Source organism: Melospiza georgiana, chromosome 8, assembly GCF_028018845.1.
Source record: "Melospiza georgiana isolate bMelGeo1 chromosome 8, bMelGeo1.pri, whole genome shotgun sequence".
NCBI classification, from domain to species: Eukaryota; Metazoa; Chordata; class Aves; order Passeriformes; family Passerellidae; genus Melospiza; species Melospiza georgiana.
The window spans coordinates 14,449,935-14,463,863 of record NC_080437.1 but is presented as its reverse complement, the minus strand read 5'-3'; the positions used below and the strand labels follow the sequence as shown (position 1 = coordinate 14,463,863).

The 13,929-nt window shown below is 38.0% G+C and overlaps 1 protein-coding gene across 1 annotated transcript in view; it reads right to left on the bottom strand.

Moving 5' to 3' along the window:
• The window catches only part of POLR3A (RNA polymerase III subunit A), a 30,823-nt gene that overhangs the window by 8,362 nt on the left and 8,532 nt on the right, over nucleotides 1-13,929 (bottom strand). Inside the window, exons 12-21 of the mRNA XM_058029050.1 lie at nucleotides 12,701-12,770; nucleotides 11,908-12,035; nucleotides 11,288-11,426; nucleotides 9,955-10,119; nucleotides 9,510-9,682; nucleotides 8,793-8,904; nucleotides 7,338-7,456; nucleotides 5,904-6,041; nucleotides 4,265-4,435; nucleotides 3,347-3,460 (exon numbers count right to left, since the gene is read on the bottom strand). Of these exons, the coding sequence (XP_057885033.1) occupies nucleotides 3,347-3,460; nucleotides 4,265-4,435; nucleotides 5,904-6,041; nucleotides 7,338-7,456; nucleotides 8,793-8,904; nucleotides 9,510-9,682; nucleotides 9,955-10,119; nucleotides 11,288-11,426; nucleotides 11,908-12,035; nucleotides 12,701-12,770 (1,329 nt within the window). The remainder of the gene's footprint in view (nucleotides 1-3,346; nucleotides 3,461-4,264; nucleotides 4,436-5,903; nucleotides 6,042-7,337; nucleotides 7,457-8,792; nucleotides 8,905-9,509; nucleotides 9,683-9,954; nucleotides 10,120-11,287; nucleotides 11,427-11,907; nucleotides 12,036-12,700; nucleotides 12,771-13,929) is intronic.

The window sequence follows — 13,929 nt, the reverse complement described above, 5'->3', positions numbered from 1 at the left end:
ATCAGTAGCAGGACATGAAGACTGTGGTCCATGCTGAATAAAAGCATCCTTCCTGAGCACACACTGACTGGTGAAGATAGCTGACTTGGGCTGACCCTTCCTACTCCCCACTTACTGGAAGTGATTTAAAAACTCAAACACCAACTCAAAATTCTTATTTCTTGGCACTACTGACACAAACACATTCTCACTCAACCCTCACTATTCAAAATAGTCAAAATGGAAAGACTGTGGCAAGAGAAGTAGTATATGAAGTCTATCTGCTGGATATATATCAGAGATCTGAGGTGCACTTTCTTTGATAGAAGAAACCTCAAACCTCAGAACTATTATATACACATGTATATAATATGATTCCCTAATATGATTCAAATAACTCTTCCAAGCTGTGGAGAGGTCTTGAAGATAACTGCATTCAACAGGTCATACTACATAGACCTTTCACTCTCTCACCAGGCTTACCCAAAAGAAGTTCTAATAGTCTTCACTGGAACATAAACTGAAACAATACTGTTAGAATAATATCCAACATGTATTCTATAAAAGATTATTTGGTCATTACACATTGGACATATACATTTACACTAGAAGTCATGAAATATGAGATCCATGATTAAACTCTTTCACAAACATGGAGTTGGTGCAAGTCATGACCATTCACACAGGTTATCAAAACCAAAATATAAACAAAAAGCAAGAGGAAATCCTTCCCATCTATTTCAACCAAGATTTTAGGAAAGCCTCTATAGAGAAACAAATACTTGGATTTTTTAGAGTCCTTTTAACCCTTTTCTATCCCATTAGTCCTACCTAACAAACAGAGTGATGGTCACACAGCATTGCCTCTTCTGCACTAGGTACTGGACCCCTTGCAACCAGCACAGTCTGCTAAGCACTGGCAATTACTTGCAAAAACGACTAAGTATCTGAGGGACTGCCATTTGTTTTTTCCACCGAAACATTATGAAAACATTTCTACTACATTCTAACAGAACTCTCTCTCAAAAATAACATTCTTACTGACATTCAAGATACTTCCAGAAAGTACATTTTTTTCTGTGAGTACCAGAACCAAGTTCAAAAGGAAGAACAGGCAACAGAAGTGCTGCTGGAATGGACGCTCCAAAGTTGCTGCCCCACTTGGATGACAGGATGTATTCTTATGTTTTTGCCCCTTTTTTCTGCCCTGCAGTAAGTAGCATTATTCACAAATATACTTGGACATTTTAAAGGCTTTTGACCCAAACATATTTGCAAAAAATTCATAATGTGATTTTTTTTCTAAAATAAATGTTTAGGCAATACGGAATTAGACAGGTTAATCTTTTCATTACACATGCATAAAAAAAGCAATGTTGCAGGACTTGCAGAAGACTTTTCCTCTTTGACAGTGCCTGAGTTCCAAAGTACTTTAAAAATCCAAACAACTCCAACACAATAAATCAGCTATTACATATAATTCTGAATAGGGTAATCAAATTATATGTTATTTCCATAGACCAGAGTAAAAAAAGGTAGAAGATAAATCTCTGAAAACTTATTTTTTATTGACAAATTTTTATTCATGCAGAAGACCTAAAAGAGGAAATTACTTATTCTTCTCAGCTTTCAAGTATATGTTGGCAGTTTACCCAAACTATGGATTAATTTTTGCTACAAATGGAATGAAAATGTAGCTCACTCTTTGCTGAGCCTAGCTCTCTCTCTCTGGATTTATTATCTTCAGTGCAATACTGTACTCTATGAGCATAGCTATGTAACTTCCAGAGTGGACTCAAAAAACCACTGATTTTTTTTCACAGCTTCTAAATCCATGAAGTCTTAGTCTGGACCAGATTAATGAAGAGGCACCAAACAGGCTCAGTAAAATGTGGCTCAACACAGGCCTTGCCAGCTCCTCCTTGCTGCCTAGGCCAAAGGGCAGTTCAGGGTTTGCATCAGGTGTCCAGCAGCCAAGTTAGTGGGGTCACACACTCACACACCAGAAGCACTGCTTGCATGGCAATCTGTGCAGGGAAGAAGCCTCTGGAATGCACAGTGGCACAGACAATGCCACGAGACTCAGCAAAATCTTCTCCAGATCAGGCAGACCCAGTAGGCCAACTCTGCATAGGGCAGCACTGACTGGCTGTGTGCTGAGCTTTTGGTGTGTTTGCATCACATTCACAGCACTTTTATTCCATCATCTCAAAAAAAGCACAGAAAAATGACTCTTTTTAGACACACAGTGTTCTGGACTGGAGTGGATAAGCCCATTACAGGAACCTCTGGCTAAAATAACAGCACTAAGCAGCATCTCTGTTCTGGAATGGAGAAGTGGAGGAAGGGAAAGGAAAACACCAGAAAAACATGCTCATATCCCTAGAGAGTAAATGAATGACTTCCAGGAAAAAGTGTCAAGTACTGAAAGAAAGCTTCCTCAAAATCCTTGAATTCAGCAATGGGTATTAACATGTCACAATATTCACATTAAGTTAAATAATTGTGATGATCATTATGTCTTAATTTAACAAGCAGTAATGTATATATGCTAATCAATTACTTTAGCACTATACACACATCTCTAGCTAAAAAGCACTAACATTAATGCTCACACAGGGCACACACATGCTACGATTACCTCATTATATTTTTCATAACCTGTCTCAGTTAATGTCTTCAAGGATGAACAAAAAAAAAAAGGAAAGAAGAAAACGTAACTATCTAAAACTTAAAAAATCTTAGGCTAATTATCACTAAGGTGATGTAGCCATATCTGCACTGCTGAAATTAGTAACAATTATTTAAATTTTCATTATATTATTTAAAACACATATACTTAAAAACCAGCTTTATCCACAAACTCTAATATTAAATTATTTGATTTCTTTTCCTTCAGACTTACAGTTAAGATTTACAGCATATTTCAAATACAGATGTCATTTGACTCTATCAATGGAAGTGCAACTCAGGTTTACCTTGTGCTCTGAAACACTCTGATCTATTAAAAAGAACCTCTTCAAATACAGGTCATGAAATGAATTTTTTCTCATCACTGCCAGTAATCAGAAGGTTCATCAAGGTAACAGCTTTATATAGATGCAAGGTTAATTCTACAGGCAGGTTAATTCTACAGCTTTGATCACTGATTCTCAAGGAAGTCTTGAGAGTGGCTGCTCTCATAAATATTAAAATTGCCCAATGCTCTTTCAAACAGATTGAATTTTACAATTCAAAGTATAAGCAGCCATGTGAACCTTCACTCACCCTTAAAAGCCATGTAAGTAGTCTCCTGACAGGCTCAAGTCCTGTGCTTAAATCCTAAAGAAAAGTTAATCACAGTGTGATAAGGAAGTGAGATAATTACCTGCAGAAAACTGTCTTGGCAGCAAAGAAATTCATTCTTCTTCATGATGGACTCAGATGTTAACACCAATTCATTTTTGCTAAGGGCTGGCTCACTTCGGCATGGATAGACCGCCTTCACAGGAAAAAACCTGAGTTATCCACAGACAGCACATGCACAAAAACTCCATTGCAAAGACACAGAATACAGATATGGAGAACTGAATAACAGCATTCTTTATTTCTGGTTGTGTCTTTTTGTAGTTTGTTTAATGGGGTTTTTTTTGGTTGGTTTTGCTTTTCTACACTATATATCAGACTACTGTGGGAAGAAGGACCACATCCACTCCTCCTTATTTCTGCAAATTTGAAGGTATACACCCAGACATTTCTAGTTTTACCCATTTTTTACACCCATATTACAGAAATCTAAACAGTTACTTCAGCAAAAGGCATTTTTCTGGGGGAAGGGGGTCACGACACACCAACCAACCACAAAACCAAAACTGAACAATACAAGTCTTCAAACATGACAATATTATTGACCAACCGCCTGCCAGGTGAACTCAAGGAACATCCATGTCTTGATTTAACAGAGAACTAATCTGTGCAATGTACCAAACTAGTGTCCAAATAAGCCAGCAGTAATTATCTACTGAGCTGGATATCAGGCCACAAAACTATTTCCGAGCACAGAAAGAAATTTTACTTGTCACAGCTTATACACTGTTTGGTCTCTATACACAAATTGCTGTTCCACTGGAAAAAAACATCCATTACTCTTAAAATACACATCCTGAAAGACTGACCAGGACCATTCAAAAAAGGCAGTTTGAAAGTAAGTATTTCCAGTGAAACAATTTTCCCTATTATTTACTACTTTCTTCTCTATGCTTAACAGTATTTTCACACTTTGAATAAGGATTTCAGCAATCCTTACCCTGATATTGTCTAGAACTCTCTTGAATTCCAGTGGTTCATCCTTCCCTTCCATAGCTGCAGGATCCAAGCCATCCCCTCCATAAATAAACTGTATAATGTCACCAGTAGAACTTCTGACTGTTAAATCATATTGTGAGCAAAGATCTTCAAGGGATTTTACCAGACGTCTCTGAAGGGGAAAAAAAAGTACAAGGAAAGTAAAACTGATCTTTTTAAAAATAGCTGTTGATTTGCAATACAAGAAGCACAGAAACAGACTTGGGAAATAAATCTGACACAGTGATCAGCAGGCATGAAAACCTACTTAAAATCAACTATTACCCCTCAGGCCTTACTGTACATTCTACAGAACATTCAAGTCAAGAAAATTTCATGCAACAACACAACACTCCACATTTACAATTCCATTATATAGAAAAGCTAATGATTTAAGGCTAAGCTGCAAAAACCTATTGTAGTCTGAGGGATTTATTTGGATGGGTTTTTTGACATAACACTCATATTCTTCCAAGCAGATTTATTTCTCAAGGGATACAATACTTTTTGTATATGAAAGCAGAGCCTCTCAATGATTCTTTTCACTGAGAAAAAAACAAAGATGTCACGTGCTAAAACCATTTTTCTATCTGGGTTATCTGCTTCTCCTACATTAACTCCTTATATTGGAAATCCCTTAACTATCATATTCCTTGGCATTCCCCAAAAGAAAGCATGCTATCAAACATTTCTACTTGAAAGATGGACTTCATTGTTCCATGAAAGCACATTAGATCACATAAACTAGACTACGAATTGGTACTTTTTTTCTCACTGGTGAGAAAAAAGGTAAGATAAAATGTTAAGATTTTTTTTTTTACATTTCAAAGTCCAAGTGCTACAATTCATTGATATAGGAAGAGAATTGAAGAGGAAAAATATTTTGCAGATTGCTTATTATATTTATATATACGCAAATACCTGCAGACATGCCAATTAGTTATCTCCATTAGTTTTGGAGACAAATGGTCTAATAGACACCTACTCCAAAAGGTGGGTTTTTTTCTGTCTTTATACACTTAATTGTGTATCTTGGAATGTGTTCCCAGCCCCAACTTATCTTGGCTTTTCTGCTCTCTGTTACACTGGGACAAGGACTATAATTCACATACTACTTAAATGTTGGAACACAAATCTTAAGACTGCACATAAAAGCAAGAAGCTTTGTTGGAAGGACATTTATTTACAACCAAAGACACTAAAACCTTCCAGAACCAGTCTAAGCCTATATGGCCACGGTCCCTCTTACCTAGAGAGCAGACAGTGAAAGGGAGCTTTAGCTGCATTTCTATCATCACTCACATCAGGTTCAGGAACACACTACACAGAAAGTAGTGCTCAACAATTGCACGGAACAAGGACTTTTACCCATACTCAGGAAGAAACAGCTTAATACAAGCATATTCTTGTACCACTAGCTCGTTTACAAACTCCACACCTCCTGGAGAAGACCAAGCCATGTATTTCATAGTATAAATTACTCTGTTTACATTGAAAACACACAAGGTCTGCAGTTCTCCCTGATCCATCACCTCAACATGCACAAGAGAAATATCCACATGTTTGCAGACTGATAAAACCCTCACTCTGCTGACCATTACCTGCATATACCCAGTTTCAGCTGTTTTTACAGCTGTATCAACCAGACCTTCTCGACCAGCCATTGTGTGGAAAAAGAACTCTGTGGGAGTCAAGCCAGAATAGAAGCTGTTGGCAACAAAGCCTTTTGCTGCAGGGAGCTGCAGGGAAGAGTGGGAAACACACAGTTAAAATGCAATGCATGTTCTGTATGTTACAGAAAGACATGGTGCATGTCATTGAAATGCTTTCTGCAAGTTAGCCAATACCCCCACCAACACAGGACAATGACCTCAGCTCTGCTTAGCTCTCAAGTTCCATATTCGCATTTTAGACCTGAATAAAGGTTTCAGAAACCTTGCCTAGTTCTCCCAAACTAATTGATCACAGTTGCTCCTTCCTCCTTGCCACGTGTCCAGCTATACCTTCCCAAAACTACACCAACACTTCCATTAAACTTGCAAAAATAGAAACTGCAATTAAGAATGTTCATTTTGCTATAGTAGTGCAAAGGTATTTGCTGAAGACTAAGGAAGCTAGGAAAAATACAACTGGAGATATGTACATAATTAATTTTTTTGACTGGTTTGCCCTCACCCCTGATGAAAGCCCTTGCCAATGAAATTTACACAGGCATCCCTTCAAGTCAAAAATCACTGTTTGTTGTTATTTAACAACAGGTAATGCTTTATAAATCAGAAAAACAGCTAGAGCTACATTTTATCGTCTCATCGAAACCATTAAATATTGTTTCCTTTTCTACTTATTCAGTATGTTACAGAACTCAGAAGTTGCAATTTGGACATTTAGTCACATATGTGTCATAGCTACCATCTGACACTTAGCTAGCACACAAACTAGACTATGGGCTCATACCCAGAACCTTCACTAGTGTTCATTAGATTTCAAACAGCACTTAAAAGAAATTCATCTCACTGGATTATATTAACAAGTGCATGAGAGTCACTTGCTTCATGTAGGACCAAAACACGAAACACAGAGTAACCCATGGTAGCCATCCTGGTGGAAAAAGAGAAAAACCAGAATGATTGATCTGGCATGTTCTCACCTGTTTTTGAAGACACCAACACACATTCAGCAGTTTTCCTGGAAAGTATTCGTGCAGTCAAATGTAACACCAGTGAGAAACTTTAGCTAATTATTTTTAGCATTATCAAGAGAACCAAAATTGTATCCTCACCTCACTTTAATTTTACTAAATTAGAAAGGTCAAAGCAAGGATTAGCTGTAAAAGGTCAAGGTAACTAGACATCCTGTGGCAATTCAGAGCACTGTTGTTAACTCCCAAATCACACAAAACATTTTACATTGACCATATATGATCCTTTTCCTTCAGCATATCATGGCAGCATGTTTCATCACATAGTCTCCTCAAAAATGTTTAAAGAAACTTGTTCCACTTTCCTTCACAGTCTGTTGTAAACCCCCAGAATTACCTTAGAATGCTTCTCAAAGTGAGGCAAGGATCTGTTCTCAAACCCATCAGGAACACGGGACCCACTGATAGCCTGCTGCCCTACACAAGCAATCATCTGGGATATGTTAATGAAGGAGCCTGAAAAGACAAGGAAAAGAAAGCTCATCAGGGAAGCAGTATATTCCTCATTTGAGGGTGAAGGGCTACCTTCACTTCCATGAAGGTGAATTATTTAGCCTCATAGCTGCTCAGCAAATCAGAACCGCAAGACTTAGAGAAGCTTTGCTGTTACTCATCCTGGTAATTTCAGGATTTATGCAAACTCTTAAGTGCATTTATGCACTCAAGTCTATGACATAGGCAACAATTTTTCATTTTTTTTCCTTTGAGTCATAGACAATCATGCCTTTATTTGGCTACCATCCTTTTATTATCCTGGGTTGTATCACAGATTGTGTTGTACACAGCCCATGATCCTAACCTACATATTTTGCTTCCCAATTTCTTCAATAAACAATAAACATACTTCAACAATATTTTTCATAAAGAGTTCAGTCTACCAGGAGTCCTAGAACAAATTAAGTCCTAGAGAATTAAGTCACTAACTCAGAAGTTTTAATTGCTGAATATGTTTGCAAACAATGCCCCCCAAAAACCCCCACAAAAATGATACACTTAATATACTTCTTGTCTTAGATTTCAGCATTTCTTTAGAATACAACATGCCCCTGTGAGGCTTTCCACAAAAAGCCTCACAGTGACATGTTGTTAGAAATAAAATAAAAAATTTATTAGACAGCCAAAAAAAAGCAAAAGTGATTTCTTCAAATTCTTAAAAGAAACAAATGAAAACTCCCTCAAGAATTCAAGACCTTATAGCATCTTCTAGTACCTAAAGAGGGGCTACAAGAAAGACACAGAGGGACTTGACACAAGGGCATGTAGTGATAGAACAGGAGGAATGACTTCAAACTGTCAGAGGGCAGGTTTAGATTGGACATCAGGAAAAAACTCTTTATAACGAGGTTGCTGAGAGAAGCTGTGGATGCCCTATCTTGGTCTGGTAGAAGGTCCAACCCATGGCAGGGGGTTGGAACCAGATGATCTTCAAAGCCCCTTCCAAATAATTCCATGATTCTACAAAATGTTAGTTCCCACTCTGAATGTACCATTTACTGTTGATTTTTCTATGTGATATAAATACTTGAAGTAGAAACACAACTGAAAACCTTTAACTGATTAATTAGTAAGTCTTAAGAACAAGATATTTTGCAACTAGCACTAAAAATCAAGACACAAGAATAGCAGAACATCTCCTTGACTTTAACTATATCCAACTGTACTTAACCACTTGAAACAGCTATGACATGAACTTGCAAACTGACAGTATAAAACAAACTATAAAGATGGAAGAACAAAGTTCCACATAAGTGAAGGAGTGAGCAACCTACATGCCAAGTTCAGCTGTCCCTACCTTTAGAACCACAGAGAGCCATGATCAGGGGACTGTTGCTCTTGTCCAGTTCTCTGAGACAGGCACTGCCAGCATGATCTCTGATAACAGACAGTTCTTTAAGGATTAAAGCCTGAAATACAGTATTTCAGAGGTTCAGAATTTGCTAAAAAACACACAAACAGAACTCTATCACTCCCATCAACACCTTCAATAGTTAAAGGGAGTGCAAAACACAGTGAAGACAAAGAAACCCAGTTGTTCCTTCAGGTAAAACAATTTTAAATTTCAGCTTGCCTAACTTCCAGTTTGCTGAAGAAAATGTCTTTGTTTGGATAAGACAGGGGTATCCAAGAACATGACAATCTCTTATCAGCATCAGAAATATCAGCTAAACTGAGCATTGCACTAAGCTCTAAGTCACACAGTGCTGCACAGAAGATAACCACAAAAATCTTGATCAATGTAATTAACTCATTCCAATTACCTGCGTAATTTTATTCTCCAGTATCACCCCAATACACCCTGGAGGATTTCTGTTGTTCTGTGTTAAGCTAGCTTTTTTAGATGCACACAAACACCTAAAGCCTGTACAGACTCAGCTCAAGTTACATGCCTAGGGACTGTATTTGCTTGTATTTTAAGGTTTGAGAAGACAACCATAGACTTTCAATGTACAAGAATGTATTTGTGAAGCCTCTACTGCAAATGGAGAGTGAATTTAATTAAAAATTATACCTCTAGTGTCTCTTCTGCAGTACAACCAGGCTGCTGCTGTAGCTTGCCAGTGTTCAGAGCCTCAATATACTCATCACATTTCTTATAGCCAGCATTCAGGAGCTCATACTTAGCTTTTAGCAGGCCCTGCCCAGGGGTTACATCACCAATTCCAATTGAAAAGCCACGATTAGCTATTATTAAAAAGAAAAAAAAAAATTATAGTGCAATCTCATATAGAGAAAACAAATTAAACCCAGGAAATACTATTGGGAACTTTCAATTTTGCCTCCCATCATGTGACCATCACAAGCACTTCATAAACACAATAATAATTGTTTCACTGGCTCCCACCTTCAAAACAAGCATACTTTTTTACAAGCACAGCATGTCACATTTGAAGCAAAAATCTTGCTTGCTCTCTATTTCTGTATTGAAGTATTATTTTACAAGGAAATGTACTTACAAAGATAGACTGGAGCAAGTCTGGCCAGACGTGACATGGCATCTGCAGCTTCCACCTGGCCCCAGTCTCTCAGCAAGATGTAGAAGATGTTGTTCTTGGATCCTGACCCCAGGGTTCCTTTGTCCATACTGCCACTCATTAACTCACTGTTTTGAATTGTGACATCTAGAAATGAAAAGGCAAAAAGAATTCACCAGTTTTCTAAACACTCACCACCCATTAGGAATCGCTTATGGAGACAGTTTTTAAATAGAAGCTCTGTCTATGCTCAGAATTTTCAATGTGAATTTAGGCATCATCTTCTTGAAGCACAAGTCACTGCTCTATCACTTATAATATCAAATCAAAATATGATTCAGGTTTTTTTGAGACTTTTGAGAAATTGCAGAGGACTATCAGAATTACTCTGCCTGCAGAAATGCGTTTTTTTCAGAGAACTGAAAACAGCCAACAAAAAAACCTGCAAGTTTTCAACATCATGTGCTCCTGTGTAACTCAGAAAATGAACTCTTCCCGTATTTTATGCAATTAATAGACTGTGAAAGTCAATGTCTTTTGTTCACAGGAGTGTGAGCAGGATTGCTTTGTGGCCTTTTGTCCTACAATATTTAGAAGCTTAAAAAATTGTTCCACAATGTTTACAACCGAGTTCATAGCACAGAGTGTTCCTTTCATCTGCAGAAACCACTCAGTCATCTGTAGAGAGGGCTTGAGTGCTAACTGGGAAATTCTTTCTTGAGGCAACATTGCATGACAAAATTAGTGTAAATCAATGCTTCCTCAACTTACACTTGTGAGCAGCAAGGAACCAGCCTAAGCCTGCCTGCTCAAGTTCCTTTCCAACAGTCACCACATGCATATTAAAGTAATTCTAAGAAAAGTCTTCCTCTACAGCCTTTTCAACCATGGTGCTTTTTGCATTCCATCTGCCACTGACATCCCTAAGTGGAAGGACATGGATGGTTTGATATCCTAGGGATTTATCTTCCCTGCATGTTCTATCTCCTTACAGTGTTTGACTTCTAATCCCTGCATTAGTACCCCCCATCAAGAGACTAAATTTTTTCACTTGCCCTCTGAACAACCACTTCCTAAGCTTTGCTTTCCTCTCTCTCACCTTCAAACAGTAAAGCACCATGACAAACTGAGCATCATACAAAACTTTTCTTTCAGTTTAAGAAAACAGACTTCAAGTCTTGAGAAAAACTGCAAGATCTTATTTTCATTTCAAGAACACTTATGTCAATTACAGCTTCAATGCCTACAGGAAGCTCAATAATTTCCAAGATTTCTTTGACAACTTGCAAAACACTGCTTTAGAAGTGTCACTCACAAGAATCATTGTAGCACAGGTCCTCCCCTTTGCCACAATACTGTTTGCCCTTGGTTCGTAGGTTGGCTTTTACAGGACAATCATCACTGGGTTTGAGGATGAGGCTGAAAACCTGTTTTCCTGTCCAAAGTGTTACAGGCTGAGAGAAACAGAAGGAGAAGAATAAAGATTACAAGTTTATGCTAAGACTACAGAAAAAGAGCAAGCAAGAATTTAATTGTAAAATTGCCTGACATACAGAATAAGTCTACAGAGAATCATACTTGTAGAAATGCATGGTAGCATTCCTTTGAAACATCCCCTTTCATAGATTTGAACCTCCTGGGTGCTGAACGGTTATCCTTTACAACAGGGTATGAGCATGCACTCAGAGGAACATGCCCTACTGCTCCCTCTAACTAGAGGGAGGGAGTTCCCCTTTCTAACTAGAAAAGGCAAAAAACCTCAAAGATGCTGCTGTCATTTCATTTCTGAAAGAGGGTGCAACATTCATAATTCTTCTTTATAAAGTACCTTTGATTTCAAACTTTAGGAGTTGAAAGATTCATGTAGCATCACTATGGGTCAAGAACACACAATAAAGAAAACCTTAGTAACACGAAAAAAATAGTTTGACACACCTTCAGAATTGCTGGGGGTGGAAGGCGAACTTTGACCTTTTCATCCTTGCCAACCAGGATAGATGCAATAATTTGACAGGCTTTTGCTCGATCAAAAAAGGTATCTTTTAATGTAAGAAGGTAAGCACCTGGAATGAAAAAAGTATCATGACAGACTGAATTTAGATTCAATTTAAAAACCATTGCATACTCAGTGTTAATTATTTCAGCTACTTACTATGCAAAACAACAATAGTTTAGACAGCTTTAGTTGTAAATCCTTTCCAGAATTTTGTTGAATTGCTCCACACTAAATGTCTAAAAATTAGGAAGAGTCTATTTATATAACTTACTCTCTTGATCTCAGACTCTATTTCCTAAATGAAACAAAGCCTCAGCATTTATTTTTGTAAACCTTCTTCCTTATATTCATTGAACATTTCCTAAAGCATTAAAGACATTGAAGGTACATACTGGAGGTTAAAGCTAATAGTTATTGAGTGAAATTAATTCCTCTACCATAATCATAAGCAGTTTACCTTGTCTACTGAATGCAGACAAAGATCTCAAATATTCATTTGCAGAAAAACACCCTCAAAGGTAGTAATAATAGCAGCTACAAAGGTAGACAACATCAGAAATTACTCTGAGGGCATCATTATCTTCCAGGAAAACATGGGCCTTATTTAATAATGTTACTTTGACTTGTGAAAGGTGGAAGTTTTTAATTAATATAGAAAATCTCTGAAAAAGGGAAGTGATTCTGAAGGAACAACTGTTAGATCACACAGCTCTGAAACCAGCTCATACACACCTGTGAGGAAATCTTGAATAGCAGCAATAAGAGGCTCTCCATTTCTAGGTGTCACCAAGTTTGCTTTAGTCTGCATGACACAAAAAGATGTTATGCATTTGAAGACACTGATATTCCATTGGCTATTTAAAATGGAATCTATCATTTAAGACATTTATTTTATGGTGAGATGGTCAAAGCTTATTCTAAATTGAACTACAGCTTTCTTCAAAAAGATGGAAAAAAGAAGTCAGAAGTTTCAGTTCACTTTCATCCATGCACATCTACTGACAGCTAAGGAATAGTCTGAGAAAAGTTACTGGAAATAGCATATTCTGTTTCCAAACAGAAGTGGCAAACAACTTGATGTGTTTTGGTAGGACAGGGAAGGGAAGACAAGCTAGCTTTGAGAACAGGGGAAAGGACAAGAGGTGTTAGATTCACTATAGGGATCAACTGCAATACTGCAAGTGGTGTAATCCCACCTGACAGGTAAAAATAATGCCACCTCTAGCCCCACGATCTTCTGTTTTACTCAAACTTCTGCTCCAGTTCATCACTCCCACCCATGGAGCAGTTTTGCCTGAACCCATTCCCACACAGACCTGAATCATACACTTGGGGGTGTTCTTTTTAAGCTCACAAGTCAGTTCAGTGAGCTCCAACAGGCTGCAGCCAACAATTGTATGGGTACACCCGAATTGAGAGTAGCATTTGGTAATGCTGAAGGAGCAATGGATTTGTAAACCCTCAGCTACTGACTCACACCACAGATCAAAGATTGCAACCATCAGATCCTTATTTATCTTCCCTCCCTTCTCCCTTTCTGACCTGCTCTATGAGCCCAATCCCTCCTGCCTTCTCTGGGAAGCTGCATTCTCCAGTACAAGCCCAGTATCACCACCTCATCTCCAGCTGGTCCATCCAACTGCAATTCCCAGGCTGTCAGACCAGAAGCAAATGATGGATCTGCTGGTAACAGAGCCACCCCGGCAGCCATCTCTAAGGACAGTTGGGCAGAAGCATACTCATGACACCTACACTGCAATTTCCCCAAAGGCTAGTTGATTACCAGGGTGTAACAGTCCTAATTTATTCTGAAGTGGTTTTTGCAGAGTTTTCAAGCAGCTTCAAAGTTGGAAAATATCCACACCCAGTAATCTTGACAGTATTTCAGATTTCACATGCAAGTTAATAACTAAAGGACTCAGCCCATCTGTCACCAGCAAAATCCGAACATGAGCATTTTA